The sequence below is a fragment of the Protomyctophum bolini genome (genome assembly GCF_963924005.1).
Source record: "Protomyctophum bolini genome assembly, chromosome: 9".
In the NCBI taxonomy this organism is placed as follows: domain Eukaryota; kingdom Metazoa; phylum Chordata; class Actinopteri; order Myctophiformes; family Myctophidae; genus Protomyctophum; species Protomyctophum bolini.
In genome coordinates this window covers 16223811-16241280 of record NC_137870.1, presented here as the reverse complement: position 1 = coordinate 16241280, position 17470 = coordinate 16223811, and the positions used below count along the sequence as shown (strand labels likewise).

Below are 17470 nucleotides of genomic sequence, written 5' to 3'. Positions count from 1 at the left end.
GAACTTGAGTAGAATATGAATTATAATTAAATAAACAACCAAAAATAGGGGGTGGCTTTGGCTTATCCTACATATACAATCAATATTTTGTTACATATCCATCTACAACAAATGCTGCAATTACATAAATTATGTGGCACATATGAAGTCATTCACTGCCAATCACGTTTCCAAAGCCCACACGTGTTTTGACGCTAGATTGGACTCTTCACTAACTTATGAGTCACCATTTAACCCTGTGTCATACTGTGAAACAATTAATCACGTGATCACAAATTATCAGTGACCATTGACTTCTGTGTGATTGGATTTGTAAAAAAAAGAAGAAAAGAAACAATCTCGCCTCCCTTCTTTTTCGCCTCCCTTCAGTTTCAATTTGTTCACCATTGAATCTGTCAGTAGACCTCGAGAACAGCATGCATTTTAGTCTCGTTGGAGTTTAAGACAAGTTTGGGACTAATTAGAGCCAACTGGAAAGCACCATAAGCTGCCCACAGTCTTGCAGTGGTGAATGGATGAGTGGGCCCAATACTTCTGGGTCGTGTTGTGTTTGTGTGTTTGTGTCAGTGGCATAGTAATTGACATCACAATGCGGGGAGGGGTGTACAATATTAATAAACTGGACCCCTGTCAGACACCTTTACCAATTATAAGACCATCGGCAAGACAGAGCTAGACAACAGCTTGAGTTCTCCCGGACAGATAATTAGAGAACCCACTGACAGCTGATGCCTTTGAGAGTAAATGAAAATAACTGCACAATGCTGGTAATGGCAGCCAGACCTTTCAATAGTTTGCGACAAGCATTGTAGCTCTTATAGGAGAATCCCGATTCTTGAGGTTGGAGTACTGAATGCATGCAGGAAGTCACGCTAGTGGGAACTCGAGTCTGATAGGTATTCAAGAAGCTTGGCTAAAGAGCACCATTTTGATATGGGAAGGTGTCACGGTAGCAGAACGACTGAACCCAAATGCAGAGGAAAGTTCAAAATAAACAGATTTATTAAATGTAAACAAGGTCAAGCTTACATCAAAGTCTTAGCTGTAGCTGCAGGCACAAAAATCAGGAATGCAATGCAAAACTCTTCAAAGGCAGAATTCTATAAACAGAGAGTCAAAAAGGCAAACCTTACAAAATGCACCAAGAAGTCCAAAACCGCCAAACATTCGGAAGGGCTAAGCAAGGAACCAGAATCTTTAAGGAAGAGCTCAGGGACAACACTGTAGAGCACCGGACAAAGATTTATGTTCTGACAAATAATTAGAAAGAAAAAAAACCCAGGTTACAACATTTTTTTTGTTGTTTTTCTTCTTTGTAATTATTTGTTTGGTCCAAACTATTGTTTGTTGTCATGATTTGTCACGACAAGAGTTGGCTTTGTCCGCGGCGCAACCGTCTTTAAATAAATACTTTGTGAAATGTCTATGGGAAAAATGCATTGGAAATCATTTCCTGGGCCTGGCGTCGTCATGAAAGGGTGGCGGGACTGCGACGCTCTACTGGGCAGAGGGAGAGATACAGAAAGAGGGGAATAAACAGGCAGAGGGCCAGACCATGACAGGAAGGTAGTTATTTATCTCACTCGGATCATCACCTTCATGCGGCGGTGTAACTTGTGCAGTTTAACATACAGCGGGAATTATGCCAGAGGTAATTGTTAGGCTAAATATGTGAGCAAGCGGGGGAGGCAATTATATGTGCACTAAGACGCAGGAGATACAAATCAAGATCATCCTCCCCCTCGGACTCCTTAGTGCATGGTTGTGTAAGCGCATTAAAAATCACATATCAGAGCCTACGTCAACCCTTTGTGGTTGCATATTTTGTCAGTGGTTCTATTGAGAGTGAATGCACTGCTGTCATTAAGAAAAAATCTGGTTTTCAGACTAGATAGACAGTTCAAACTAAATACTGTTCTACCACAGAGTTTTAAAAAAAATCACACCCGTGTGAAGTGAAGGGCGCTCTTATCATCATTCATCATTATACATAATCTCATTCTGGCCGATCACAATTTGCGTCCTCACATTTGGCTTCAATGTTTGTGATTACACACTTTTGTCTTCAATGTTTGTGTTTACACAAACACTCAAAGCTGAGCATATAGGATTATAGGAGGGGCTGGCACCCCTCAAATTGTCTTCTAAATCTAGTCAACCAGGCCTGCAGGGTTACTATACTTTGGTCCGACATACCATTGGTCCGATCGACTACCTACCCCAAACCCTCACCCTAACCATAACCACGAACACGGGGCAGCACACCTAAACCTAACCCCCAACCCTATCCCGAGTCGGACCAATGCTCCTTCGAACCAATGATATGTCGGACCAAAGGATGCTCCCCGGCCTGCAGTAGGCCATGCAGTGACAGTGTATGCACTGGACAGTATCCAATGAACTCAATCAACTTACGGCCGTCCAACAGGAGTTTTCATGTAATGCACGGTAAGACTAGGGTGATTAGTATTATTGCCATCAGCTGGGTCGTGTAACTTTCCCGATGTTAAAGATGGAGTGCCGTGATTTTTTCCAGTTTTTCATGTGTTTATGAGGTGACAGTACTTAATTAGACCCCTTGGTGTGGTTGATGTGCAATGATGTCTTCCATTTGAATTGTGGGTTTCTTTCTGGAGGCTGAAACCTTCACAGTCAAACATGCCAATGTAAAACAGTGATATAGTGACATCACAATATCATCCCCTGCCCTAACCCCTCCCCCTTTATCATACAATGGGTGCTTCAGTTCAGGTGGATCCACCACCCATCACCACCCACCAGGGAAACCAGGCATACTTAAAGGAGAGTTCCGCAAAACCCGTCTCTAGGTTTTTTTTTTGCTAATCTTCCAGTGGTCAATGGATTATCATCATCATATTATGGTAAGAAAACGAGTTGGGCTGAACTCTCCTTTAATGAACTGGTGGACGTGTCCACAAAAAAATTACATTTTAACAAATACTGCATGTACACTTTTTTGAAAAAGATCTTCCTCCTTTACCTTATATAATAATAATACCTGATGATCATGTTTTAGGGTATAAAAAATCACGGCACTGCAACTTTAAGCTGTGTATGTGTTCAACAACACAGCCATGCAAAATAACACTGAGAGGTGACAAAAGCTTGCCATCCACGGTTGCTAAACTACTGTATTTGGATTGGCATTGCACAATCACTTTTGGGATGGGGTTAATTAAAGGGCTAATTGCCTATGAACTATAATCCTGGACGATACTCTCCCTCTGCCAACCTATGAGTGCCCCGAACTGAGCTCATGCTTCTTTCAATGCAAGAAGAGTGAGCAGGCTGTTTCTAATCACCTGACAGGTGGAGTTTCCCCAGTAGGAATTTAGCGTGTGGAAGGAACACGTTATTCCGACGAGTTCCTTTCCCCTCCATCAGGCCGGGAGGCAGTATAGAGACCATGATTTTGTGCTGTGATTGGCCAGTAGTTACTTTGAGGTACTTTGAGTGACAGTTGGGGACTTGGGATTTGGCACGCCTCAGACGTGGTCAAAAACGAATTGTTGGAAAAATAGTGGCGGCAGCTAAACAATACCTTGGGACACAGAGTATTTAAGGTAAATAGTACTGAAATCATTGTGGTAGCACTCAATTAAACCCCATGTGTTCATTTACGTCCAAGAGTTAATACAGTTACACAGTATTTTACTGTGCATTTCTTTCCAACCAGTGTCACTGTGTGTGTACTGCCTAGCCTATAACCCTGGGAAAAACACTGCAAAACGATGGCCTGGTCGCGCACAATTGAAGTGCTAATCGATGTGCTCTTGCAGGAGAACATTGTTTGAATTGCCACCCACATCTTGGACATCTTGGAGAGTAAAAAGTAATTGGCATACAGTAGGTAACAAGTAACCAAAGCACTTTCCCCTGCCCCCATAAACATGCCACTGGTGGGTGTGCGGTGATGGATTATGGTCTCAACTAGGCATAGTCTGTCACTATTATATATTAGATGGGATCTTGATGGAGTTTGGAAATTAATGGCGACCCACGGGCAGTAGGAGGTGAGCGACATCTTAATTATATTGCATTGAACAGCCTGCCTGGTTGGACAAAAGCAGTATAGAGGCATGAGAGATGAGAGAGATAAATTCAGTAACGCTGGTATTATCCTTTAATATCGTATACTTTGTGTAACATCCATTTTAGTAGTGTTTTCGGTGTCACCTCTGGTAGTCTGTTAGAACAGCAATTCCAAGAATTCAGTTTGAAACAAAAGCACGGAAGTACCACTCCAACAGCGCTGCCTCTGGCTTGGCCTGGGCGAGCACTCCAACAAACTCACTATAGGAGGGAAGCTGGCACTACAGCACACCCTGCTGGTTGGCATGGGCATCTGTTCGGCAGAGAGAAGATATTGTAGGGGGGTGGAGATAGCGTGAAAGAACGTGTGCGTTAACGCTCTCCTGGTGAAAACAAGCGGCTGGTGATGCCATGTGTATCGGAGGAGACATGTGGCTGTCTACTCTCCCAGAACACCACTGGGTGCTTTGCCAATATCTGTTGGCCAGAAAACAGGGACCACAGCACACATCGGGGGATTGACAATGACTGAAGTGGGGAGAAAATTGCGAGAAAAAAAAGAAAGAAAATCATTATCATAAAAGAAAATCTGCATTCCACACCAGAATAGAGTGAAAAGCGACCACTCACGCACGCTCACGCACACACACGCACACATTTGTACATGTACTGTATTTGACAGTGTTGTCACACAAGTAAATAAAACTTTATTTACTGTAGCTTATGTCATAAGCATATGAATCACTGCCCCCATGAATATGCATAGGCTTCTGTGCATCAATTCCTCAGCCATTTTTGTGTGTGTGTGTGTGTGTCTGTGTGTGCGTGTGCGTGCGTGCGTGTAGCAGTGCAGAGCACTAAAACAGATCAGTTTTACTGCCCATTTTCCAGCACATTACCAGCAGCAGCCCCTTATGACACACCATGATGAAGACATCCATCCATCCTCTCTCCTGCCTCTATCTTTCACCTCTACTTTGTTTTTGTAACCTTGTTTCTCTCCAATTTAATCGTTATGTCAATTAAGTCCTCCCCCCACACATGTGTGTGTTGTCAGTCAGTGCTGTTATATTGTCTCACCTGCCATGAGGAGCCCCCACCGGGAGCACATAGGCCTCTATTTTCGCCAGTGCCTTACCCCTTATCCCTAAACTTCTTTCTTTTCTTACTTACTATTTTGGAAAATGTAAAAATGGGGTCATCGACAGGTTGTGAGCTTGTAGATTGGCTATTTGAACTATTAAAAAATATATATAAATAGTGATAAAAGGCAAAGAAATTAGTGCAGCCTTTTTGAAGTGGTGCAACCACTTCCTTAAGTAGCTTTGTGTGTGCCTGCCTGGCCTCCTGGCTACCTGTGTCTGAGCATTTGGTTGGTTTTCAAAACCAAGTGTCACTGTTGAGCAGCCTAACACACACATACATATTAACTGTATATGATTTCAGGTGTATCAGTACAGTACAGTACAGTACAGTACAGTACAGTACAGTACAGTACAGTACAGTACAGTACAGTACAGTACAGTACAGTACAGTACAGTACTGTAGAGGGACCCCCTGGGGACAGGAAAAAAGCAGTATAGCCCAAGTACAGAGCCAACTCATGGAAGACTGGTTGAGAAACAATGCAATGGTGAACCTTTCGTCAGTGGAACTTTGTGTTGACAGCGGTTCTGTTCAGTTTTTATTATTCCAATGCAGTGTGATCTCATTCCTAAGCCATCCTAAAGTCACAATTTCTATAGTTTGGTTTAAACTCTGAACTGCTTTGGTTTCAGTCCATTAGGGCCATATCGATTTCACATGGTCCTCACGCACCGACTTCTTCAAATATGTTTGACATAATTTGATGAATGTCGAATTCTGCCAAGTTTGCCATGAGAACAATGAATGCAAACGTAGAGATTAACACTATGGCTTCAAATATCGATGTGTTTCTGGCTTGGACAAATGTAAATATTCTGCTGGTTTGGTGTTAGACCAAAGCTAAGTTAATTCCACACATGAGGTCTGTATTATTCATGTCTTATTCGTGTTTGTGGTTCACCTTGTGAAACCCAAGGTGCATTAAGGACAGAACTGCGAGTGAGCAGAATTGTGCAGGTATTAATTATCACGGTTTGAACAGAGACCCAGACAGAGAACAACAGATCTGCCTAATTAGATATTGACCCTGTTTACACCCTACTTAGAGCTGCCAGAACACATTGTACTGCACCACAAACAACCTCTTTATTGTTTTCTGAACTATTCTTATACAGAAGAACTAATACACTGTGAAATCCTTTGTACGTGCTTTGTGTGGAATTAAATGTGCTTTAAGTGACATGGAGTGTTGTTCAAATAAGTGTTCAGGTCGGGTTCCCAATTTCATCCAATCAGGAGAGAGATAATTCATCCAGGATACAGGATGAGTGATATTAGGATTTATGGAACAAACAAACAAACAAACAAGACAGGGCAGACAAAATTGGTAACTGGAACATTGGACATCCGATGAAAGCATTTTCACTCCTGATTGGATGAAATTGGTGATCCACCTTTTTATTGAATAGCTGGGGAGACAGGGTCTTTCACTCCTGATTGGATGAAATTGGTGACCCACCTTTTTATTGAATAGCTGGGGAGACAGGGTCTGTTACTGAACAAACACTGAAATGACTACTAATAGAATATAGATTGTTTTTGTTTTTGTTTTAACCAAAACATATCTCTTTAATAAAACAGATGGATTTACAGAGTCACCTCAAAAAGCTGAGTTCCTGTCCTTCAGATGTTAACATCTATCATAGAATACAGTATAAGGCCTTTACTGGTGTCGTACAACAAGACAAACACCTTCACATCTATCAGTGTTGTTAGAGATCTTTCCCTCTAAGTAAACCAAAGACATTTACCAGTATTATTGGTGTATAAGATATTTACCGCTATCGTTGTCACATAGTATAAAACCAAGCCCTTCTAACCTCTATCAGTGTCGTATATACGTACAGTTTGTCTCCCAGCCATGAAACTAGTATGTCACCTGTCGTGTACACCCAAACCTACCCTTGATGCTGAGAGCCAAGCAGCGAGACATTGGGTCCCATTTTTCATAGTCTTTGGTATGACCCGGCCGGGGAATCTAACCTCATCCTCCCAATCTCAAGGCAGACACTCGAAACACATAAAGCCACCGAGCTGGTGCGGGTGTAAAATAAAAAGACCTTACCTCTGTCGGTGTCGTAGAGGAAGACGAAGCCGTTCCAGTCGTAATGGTCGAGCAGCGACAACAGCGCGCCCCTGATGGACGGCCGCAGCTGCAGGGTGAACTGGCCCTCTCCCTCGGTGGGGAAGCTGGGCGTCACCAGGCTGATGTGTAGGGCGCCGCAGAAGGACGTCAGCGTGTTCACCGAGCGCTTGTCGTACAGGCCGAAGATGGCGAAGACGCCCCGCGAGTACTGGGAGCAGACTACAGGAGGAGGAGGAGGAGGAGGAGAGAGAAAGAGAGCAACGTCATTGACCTGTGGTTTTTGACAACAACTAGCAGCAGCTTTAGCACCACACCACACTACAACATACCAGAATATCTACCTTTTCCATTAAAATAAAGTACCCCCTAGCAGTACCCCCCTCCCCTCCTAGAGGGCATCGACCCCCCCCCCCCCCGTGTAATGTAGGGACATATTGGTGGAGGTCATTGCTTCTTGCCTAACAATTTAATGTAGATGAGTGGCCAAGTGTCCTGCATACAAATGAAATCACCTGTGCAGGAGTAATCCAGCTATTCGTATACAAAATGGACCCTTATATCTCAGTCATTATGAAGTGTTTCGCCTCGCTTAGCCTAGCTCAGACCCACCGTGGAGTAGGTACTTTTTAGGCACTCATTTAGTACCACTTTGACACAACTCAGTCCAATTCCTTTAGTGGAAACGGTGGTGTGGGTTGGAGTGGTGTTAGGCCATGGCAGTGTAAATCAGGCTTTTTAGTGTGTCCTGGAGACCTGCTGGGGTCCTTGAAGGGGGTGTCAGGGGGTCCCCAGCTAAATGATTTATAGCTAGGAACCAGTGACCACATTGTTGGTCATTGGTTGTGCAAATGGAACCAAATGTATGCTTGCAGGGTCTGTAACTCTCAGAGCATACAAATGGAACCCTTGCAGGTCCGTTTGGTTCCATTTGTAAGCTCTCAAGTGTTATGGGGATCTGTGGTCTAATGCATACCAAACTGGGGATCCTTGAAATTAGAAGAAATTAAGAAGCACTAATGTAAACAGATAATTTGTTTTGCAAGTAGCGACTGTGCATATACTGTAAGGACACGAGATGTCTGGGAAAAGAGAAAAGAAAGAAAAAATCACACCCGTGTGAACTGAGTCCCCCCCCCCCCCCCCCCCCCATCTCTCTCTCTCTCTCTCATTGCATCAGCAGGCAACAGTGCAGCACAATCTCTCTCTCTCTGTTTCTGGCACAACAGCGCCACTTTTGCCCCTACTGGCACTCTAAACATAGTCACATAGTCACGGACATTGCTGTTCCTTGGAGTGGTTGCACCACTCAAAAAGAGAGCGTAGAGGATAATGGTCATCTCTCTGTTTCTGTTTCATTATATGCTAGTGTGTTGCCTCATTGTGTTCATTTAAAAAGTTTCACTGAGCAAATGGTTCACATTCTAGTAGCTTCCCATTTAAAACATTGTTAATTAGTCCCACAGACATTACCCTTTGTGTGTGTGTGTGTGTGTGTGTGTGTGTGTTTTGTTCTTCTTGTTCACCATCAGAGCTGATGAAACTCTCATTCTCTCACACATCACCAGCCATCTCCCTGGACAAATGCATGTTGGGAGATTTCCCACAAGTCATTTTAAGACTTTAATCATGCAAGGCCATTAAATTTCATTGGACTCTCACAAAGTTATCAGTCAAACTGTGAAGGGATAAAGTAGTAAGTAGCCTTGCCGAGCCATGAGGCCCATAGGCCTATCTCCTGTTTCTGTAGCGTGAGGCAGCTTGATGTACAAGTACACCCTCCGGACATGACGCTAGTAGGTCGCAGGGTCTTACCCCCAATACAACCCTTGATGCTGAGTGTCAAGCAGGGAGGCACTGGGTACCCGTATGACCCGGCCGGGGATCGAACCCCGACCTCTCAGTCTCAGGGCGGACACTCTAAACACAAGGCCACTGAGCTGGTGAGTGCAGGGATAAACCAACCTTAAAATGCTCTGCTTTTCCAATGTGCATGTGTTTTGAGTTTTGTTCTCCATGGGACCATTTTTGGAAAGTCTAGCTTTCCAGTGCTTTCAAACTGTATTAAAGGTGTAACTTTCCTGTTCTATCCCATATTTCTAACCCATGTCTCCTGTGCAAGTGCATTTTTTTAATACTGAGCTAATAGAGCCCTTGCTCTGTTGGGCAAAAACCTCTTATCTCATTCATTTGTGAATGAATGCCCTACTACTTGATCATACTGCAACGACAGTGTCACACGAAAGTAGCAAAAGTAGCGTATCTGCAAGCTCTTTGAGCTGGTTGATCTGCTACTTTTGCTGTTTTTGGACATAATGGTTTCCACCAGACGGAGACTTGAAACAAAATGATTTCTGACAAAACAACAGCGAGAATATTCATCTGAAGCCAAGCTTCAAGTATTAGCAAGTACCGGTAGATGTTTCATTTCATCCCATACTGAAATGAACTGAGTCCAACGGCTTCAGCGTAAATGAAAAAAATGAATTAGACTGTAGGCCTACAAATGTAACCTAATGGATATTTGCCTTTCAGACAGTCATTATGATCTTGTGCTCTTGGAAAAAGGGCCAGCAGTCATGTCAAGTGGAGCATGAGTCATAATAGTCAGTGGGCTAAACATGACAGACTGAAGGTATGAAATCCTCCTCCCTCCTATTCAAATGTGAGTCATGTTCTGCTACAACACTGTCACTCAATCCTCCGACACCCTTTCAGCTGTGACACAATAACTACTATCTCCTCTCCTCCCCACAAATCTTTCTCCTCTCCCTCCGCTCCTCTCCTCTCTGTTCTGCCTCTTCTCGTCTCCTCAATTACTGTAGTATCATCTTAACCCGTTAAGAAACTGAAGCCGACTCTACAAAATAATGCTACAAAATCAACTTTTTCGTGACACTTTTTTGTGCCAAGGACCAAAGCCAAGGAAATTTGTATTTGGCCGAGAGAAGAGTTGTGTTAAATTCAGCACTTCAAAGATGTATTTTTTCTTCCTTTTTTAAATAGCATGCTACGTATATTTGCAGATGCTATATAATTTTAAATGACACAGACACTCTCCCGGTTTTAATGGGTTTAGCAACGGTCTTATCCACAGCGACATTACAAGAGCGAGATTGGAGTAGACAGAGTTAAGTATAAACCCTCGTAAACAAACCAACAGGGTAAATATAGTCACGCTGAGAGAACAATACAGTGTCTCAGAGACAATTAGGCATTCCTTTCTTTATCATTTACACATTCTATTCTACCACGGATACACAGTGTGTCTTGAATCAGGTGACCCGCACACGCACGCACGCACGCATGCATGCACGCACGCACGCACGTGATGAGCGAGTGCACCAGCCACTATGTGCACCAGTGACTATGATTTCCTTCTCTCTCTCTCTCTCTCTCTCTCTCCTCCACGAGTCCACCCCCCTCCTATACCATCCTTCTGTGACACTCCTTCAGGCAAGACACATTTTTGATCTTCCACTCAATCCTGTGTCATAATTCACCTCCCTGTGACACTAAAAAAGTTAACAATGACACGCACGCACGCACATACGCAGAATGTCCATCATATGTAGACAAGCATATTGGCTATATTTGTACATTGACAATGAATGGATGATGTATGATATTAATTAATGAATACAATACATATAGCACCTTTCCAAACATATAGTAGTATATAAAACATCAAGACATCTAAAACAATAAAACATAAAATAACAGGACATCAAAACAATTAAGAAAAACACTTACACACGCATACAAATGTGTTTTTAAAAGCGTTTTAAAAGAAGACACTGACTCTGCTAGCCTAAGGGCAGGGAGTTCCAGAGCAAAGGTGCCCGAGCCACAAAGGCCCGGTCACCCAGAGTGACCAGACGAGTTGCAGGAGGAACTAGGAGGGCCCTATCCAAGGATCTGAGGCAGCGCACAGCAAGTCTGTTATATAAATGGAAGCTAGACTATGTAGAGCTTTAAAAGTAATCAATAAGATGTTAAAATCAATTCTGTAGCTCACAGGGAGCCAATGAAGAGTAGCTAGAATGGGTGTGATATGCTCACGTTTTCTAGTGTTGGTGAGAAGGCGTGCCGCAGAGTTCTGCACCATCTGGAGGCGAGATATGTTTTATACCCGAGTATAGTGAATTACAGTAATCCAGTCGTGAAGATATGAAAGCATGTATGACGGTTTCCAGGTCTGCATATCACAAAAAAGGATTTAACTTTAGCGATATTCCTGATCTGGTGGTAACAAGACTGGACTACTTTGGTGACTTGGGTGTTGAGAGAAATATCCGGATTGAAGAAGACACAGGTTGCGGTCTGAGTGTGTGATGTTTGCAGATAGGGTACCAAGTTCAGAGTGAAATGAGTGGATTGAGTTTGGGGGACCAAATATGATTATTTCTGATTTGGATTCATTTAATTGTAGAAAGTTCTGAGACATTATATCAGAAAGACATGCATGTCTGTGCGAGCGCCCCTCACTTCACACGCGTGGGTGTGATTTTGTACAGTAAATCTGTGATGTGACAATAAAGATGATTCTGATTCTGCCTCTCAGCCTCCTATTTTAGCCTCACCCTTTCTCTTGCCCTTTGTCTCATTCTCTCACTCTTTACTCACACTCTTTTTCTCTCACTCTTTATTCACACTCTCCTTTCCATGTGGTTCTCTCTCTCTCCCCGGCCCCATCTCCACCCCCCTCTACCTATAATTCCCCTCTCCTCACCTCTCCTCCCCTCCCCATCCCTCTCCCTTGTTCCCTCCTTGGTGGGTTGGAGGTTTAATTCCATTATCATCCGTAAGCCTCGGTGGAGGACCCGCACAGGGAGCTGTGTGGGGGTAAACACCACAGGGAGCTGGGTGGGGTGGGGGAGGTTAAGACTTCCGCCAATTAAACAAAGCAGAGGCTCCCTGGGCCCCGGGAGCTGATAAGGTGAGGGTGTGTGGGGGGATTTATAGCTGAGATTATGACGTGAGCCGTTCAATTTGAAGAGAGCTAGAATGCAACGTCATTCAGGAGTTCAGGAATCACAAAAGTCTGCTTATATACTTTTGTAGTACAGTGATGTTATGCAAAATAAAAGGGCCAAATACATGATGCTATGCAACGTGTGACAGAGAGTTGCTGTCGGGCAGAAACGTTCTTATCTCCATATTCTAACTTTTTTTTCTCCCTTAAATTAACGCCCTGCTTGTTCATTTTTGAGCTTGTAGATCTGCTACTATTTATATTTTTGAATTTTAATTCTGAAAACGAACAGCTTTGGGCATATGAGGTTTCCACCCGACAGAGACGATGTCTAGGCCTACATGAAATGCCAAATACACAAAACGTCATTAGCAACTTTCATCAACACAAATCCGCAACACTTCTGAACAAAATGTCTGCTAGGCGAATGTAGGTGAGACATTTCATATCTGTCTGGAATCGTTTTTCTCGATTGAACAACCCAACCCATCGGCTTCGTGGACTGGGCTGACGTGATGTTTGTGAAGCCGAGCCAGGTGGAGTGATTAATGCTGCTGTAGCAGTGGCATGCAAGGACATGCCTTTGTAAGCGACTACAATGACAGCAGTGAAAGGAGCTGAACATTACATTCACCCATTCACACACGCTTTCACACAACCATGCAAGGCACCAACCTGCACATCGGGAGCAATTAGGGGTTCAGTGTCTTGCTCAAGGACACTTTGGCGCTGGGGGAGCCCGGGTTTGAGCTGGGAACCTTGCAGTTCTCATCCGGTCACTCTACCCCTGAGCCACTGCCGCCCCTTCTATTAAGGGGCTTAATGAGTTTGTATCACTGATACATTTGGAGAGGCTGTACATGTGTTGCAACTAGAGCTGGGACTCGATTAATTTTTTTTTATCTAATTAATCAGAGGCTTTGTAGTTAATTAATCTCGATTAATCGCATTTTAATCGCATATCAATATTTAACCCAAGAACAGTGAGAAACCTTTTTTTCAAATGTTTTTGGTATCCCAGTGAATAGTGACTACGGGATTCCACTCATTTTCAACATTTTACTGTCATTAATATACCTTAGAGTTGTTGTGTGGATATAATAAGAAAGTCCCCCCCATTCTGTGTTGCCTATAGAACTGGAGGTCTGAAAAAAAATCAGTAACATTATGAAGTACATCTCAGTGACATCACAAAAATGTACTTCATAATGTTACTGTTTTTTTCAGACCTCCAGTTCTATAGGCAACACAGAATGGGGGGACTTTTTATTATTTCCAGTGCACACAACTCCATAGAAAAATGCGTTTTATCCCAACAGTGATATATAGGCAGGTGATATATATAGGCAGCAAGTGCCTATATAAAGTGTCTTCAGTGTGTATATGAATACTCAAATGTGCTTTACATGGCTGGGCATGAGAAAACAAATAAAAACAACTTTAATATGGGGGAAACAAAAAGGTGCGATTAATTTAATCTGTAGTTAATCGCGATACATTTTTCTGTAGTTAATTCATCTCGATTAACGCATTAAAGTCCAGGCCCTATAGTTGCAACCAATAGGACAGTTTAGCAACATTCAAATACATCCATGGAGGAAAAACACATTCCACTATACAACCACCAAAATGTGGAATGCCCCAAGATTCACAAAAGCTCAACTACCAAACCAAATTTAAATCGGAACTAAACACATCGCTGTCCTCAAAATCTAATCGCTTCAACACAGAGGCAATGCCATGCTGGCCTGGAAAATGAATGCTCTACTTCATACAACAGTGTCGCACACACAAGTAGTGAAAATAGCAGATCTATAAGGCACACAAGTTATTTTCATCAATAGAAAAAGGAACTGTTTTGTACTAGATATCCAGGTGGCTCTGAGTGGTGTTCACAACTAGATCAACATCCGTCTTCAAGCGGTCTCCATATAATGGATGAGTGGGCTGCAAATATTTGAGATTTTTCAAGTCTGCCCTGGACTGATACGGGCACTTCTGGCTGCATAGTGCTTTGAGATAAGACTCAAGTTATTCCTTTGTACAAGCGTGGCTCCAGAGCACATCCAACGGTAAAACCTACATCACTTCTATCCTCCATTCAACCCATTATGTTCATCTCTGTCCCTCGTGTTCTGCCTGTTCTCACTACTGTATACATACTGTACGTACATTCACACTTTCTTTTCCTCCCATTCCTGTCTGTTCAAATCTACTTCAAAACGGACAACTTTCTGTCTCTCTCTCTCTCTCTCTCTCTCTCTCTCTCTCTCTGGGCAGCATTGTGGAGGCGTAAAAGTAATAAAATTGTGTTCTAACCTCGCTTCATAAAGCATTAATGAAAGGAGAGCGGTGATACCAGGGTGGATCATTGCCACTGTAAAACCACCGGACACAATGGCTCTCCTGAGACCTCCCACCTCTCTCCCTCTCTCTCTCTCTCTCTCCCTCTCTCTCTCTGTCTCCCTCCAAGTTCTCACGTGTCCTCTCTTCGCGTGTCATTCCTTCACCTCTCCTTCAAACTGCTAACGTGGTATTTTTTTTAATCCCCCTCCCAAGGTTCTCTCTCCCACCTCCATTTGACTTGGTATAAGAAAATACTAAAAGTAAACAGTAAAAGACACTGGGTGGTTCGTTGTGTTTACGATATTTAATCTGGCAGTGAATGAGTTCATGTGAATCCAACACCATAATGTCAAACAAGTCTATGCAATTTATCTATGAATCTGAAACAATTGTATACAATATAGCTGCTTCATCTCTCTCTCTCTCTCTCTTTCTCAACTAAGAGGTTGTTGGTCAGAAAAACGTTAAAAGACCTACAGTAGTTTACTGAGGCACTACGCTGTCTCGCTGCATCTGATATAATGTGTTTACCTTACATATTCTACCCATCACAACCTACCCTGCATTCTTTCCATAACCACTTAAACCCTCTACAATAAACGTTTGGACTTGGACCACTTGGCCTATGCGTTGTGAGCTTGTAGATCAACTACTTTGGGCTAATATTCTTTCAGAATTATATCGATGCTGTGGTTCAAAGTGGTTAATTATTTCCACCTTCTCTCTCTCTCTCTCTCTCTCTCTCTCTCTCTCTCTCTCTCTCTCTCTCACTCTCTCTCTCTCTCTCGCTCCCCTAGCTTCCAGAGCTGTCTGTTTGTATTTCAGATGACGGCAACAACAGATGCTCACAGACAAACCTGTGCTACTGATTCCTCTGCTGTGTGCACGCACGCGCGCACGCACGCACGCACGCACGCACGCACGCACGCACACACACGCACGCACGCACACACACACACACACACACACACACACACACACACACACACACACACACACACACACACACACACACACACACACACACACACACACACACACACACACACACACACACACACACACACACGCTGTTGTGCATGCACCTGCCTTGCATATCGTCTCATATGTTGAAAGGTGTTCCTTTTCAGGATTCAAATTAGAATCCTGAAGCTCAAATCAAGCTTGTAGATCGTCTACTGTGATGAATTAGAGTATTAGTTTACGAGAAAAACACAAAAAGCAAATATATAGAGATAAGAGGATTCTGCCCGACCGTAACAATATACACTGTACACATGCTGCAACCGTGCATTGAAATATACTCACACACACACGCACTAGTGTCCATAGACACACACACACACACACACACACACACACACACGCACTGGTGTCCATAGACACACACACAAACACATAGGCACACACTATAGTACTGATGCTGCATGTAGTCGTGCTCCACCCATTAGTCTCACAGTAACAATCCACCCACTAGGAGAGTCATTCTGCAGTATACGCATGCACGCACGCACGTACGCACACACGAAGGGAGAGAGAGACAGAGAGAGACAGAGAGAGAGAGAGAGAGAGAGAGAGAGAGAGAGAGAGAGAGTCGTTCTGCGGTATTCAAGCAGACAAAGCCACAGTGAACACAGAACACCACAAGCTCTAAGAAGCAACTCATACAGACTGGGCACAGAGTGTATAGTGTTGGACAGTAACTGAGTACATTTGCAGATGTGCGTGCGGGTGCAGATGTGCGTGTGCGTGCAGATGTGCGTGCGGGTGCAGATGTGCGTGTGCGTGTGCGTGCAGATGTGCGTGCGGGTGCAGATGTGCGTGTGCGTGCGCGCGTCGTACCGACTTTAGACGTACCCCCCGTCCTATCCTGAACAGTGTCATCCAAGGCCAGCCAGTGTAAATCGTACCCAATTATAAGTATCTTGGCACGATCATCGATAATAAATTGAAATTTTACGCAAACACTGACATGCTGTGCAAGAAGGGCCAGTAATGCCTTTACTGCCTAAGAAAATCGGCTTGGTTTAATGTGGACAAAAGCCTGATGAAACTGTTTCTCCTGTATCTGTTGGTATGATTTCTTCTATAATAGACAGCTGCTCAAAAATGCCCTGTCCATCCGCTCAAATAGTGCCCACCCACTCAGTTCGGAGTATAATGGTGCTGCCATCTGGCCTTCGCTTGTGTGTCCCTAGGACAACAAAAAACAGCTACAAATACTCCTTTGTTCCTGCCTCGATCCGAGCAGTTAACTTAATGCTGCCGAAAGAAGGTAAAAAAACCACTTTGCTCACTTTGCTCTTGGCACTTTATGATGCATGCATCACTTTGTACTGTACTTGGTTGACTACTCTTATTTTCTTATCCTTTTTTATCAATTGCACAGATGTGCCCACTATGTTGTCCTATGTTATGTTGTCACATGTTGCTTCATGTGTTGTACTGTTTTTACGTTTCAAACCTCTACCATCTGCTGTAAACCAAATTGCCCCCCAAATTGCCCGACAGCTGCGATATATGTTTCGCTGCTTTCAAAGAGATGCGGTGTCGTGTCATTGAAAAACCACCATTACAAATACCTAATGGGGTGCAAGGCAGCCTGGGGCGGTCGGAAATAACCACTGTTTTGGGGGGAATTAGCCGCAGGCCAAGACTTAGCCTGAGGCAGAAGAATAACCCATGGGCCCTGCAGGGCTACACAGTCAAGAGAACACTATAGTGTCTCAAGCTAGACAACTATTCCACCATCTCTGAAAGCTACAGAGTCTGTAACTATACGCCTACTGGAGGTTGAGAACATGAAGTTGTCATTTTTGTCATTTCCATCCCCCCTCCCTCTCCCAATTCTATTTTGTGTCGGATTT

General features: G+C 43.6%; 1 protein-coding gene across 4 annotated transcripts in view; it reads right to left on the bottom strand.

Moving 5' to 3' along the window:
- The window catches only part of gria4a (glutamate receptor, ionotropic, AMPA 4a), a 152625-nt gene that overhangs the window by 89710 nt on the left and 45445 nt on the right, over nt 1-17470 (bottom strand). For all 4 annotated transcript variants that reach the window (XM_080772323.1, XM_080772324.1, XM_080772325.1 and 1 more), the window contains exon 3: nt 7265-7504. In XM_080772323.1, coding sequence (XP_080628449.1) covers nt 7265-7504 — 240 coding nt within the window. The remainder of the gene's footprint in view (nt 1-7264; nt 7505-17470) is intronic.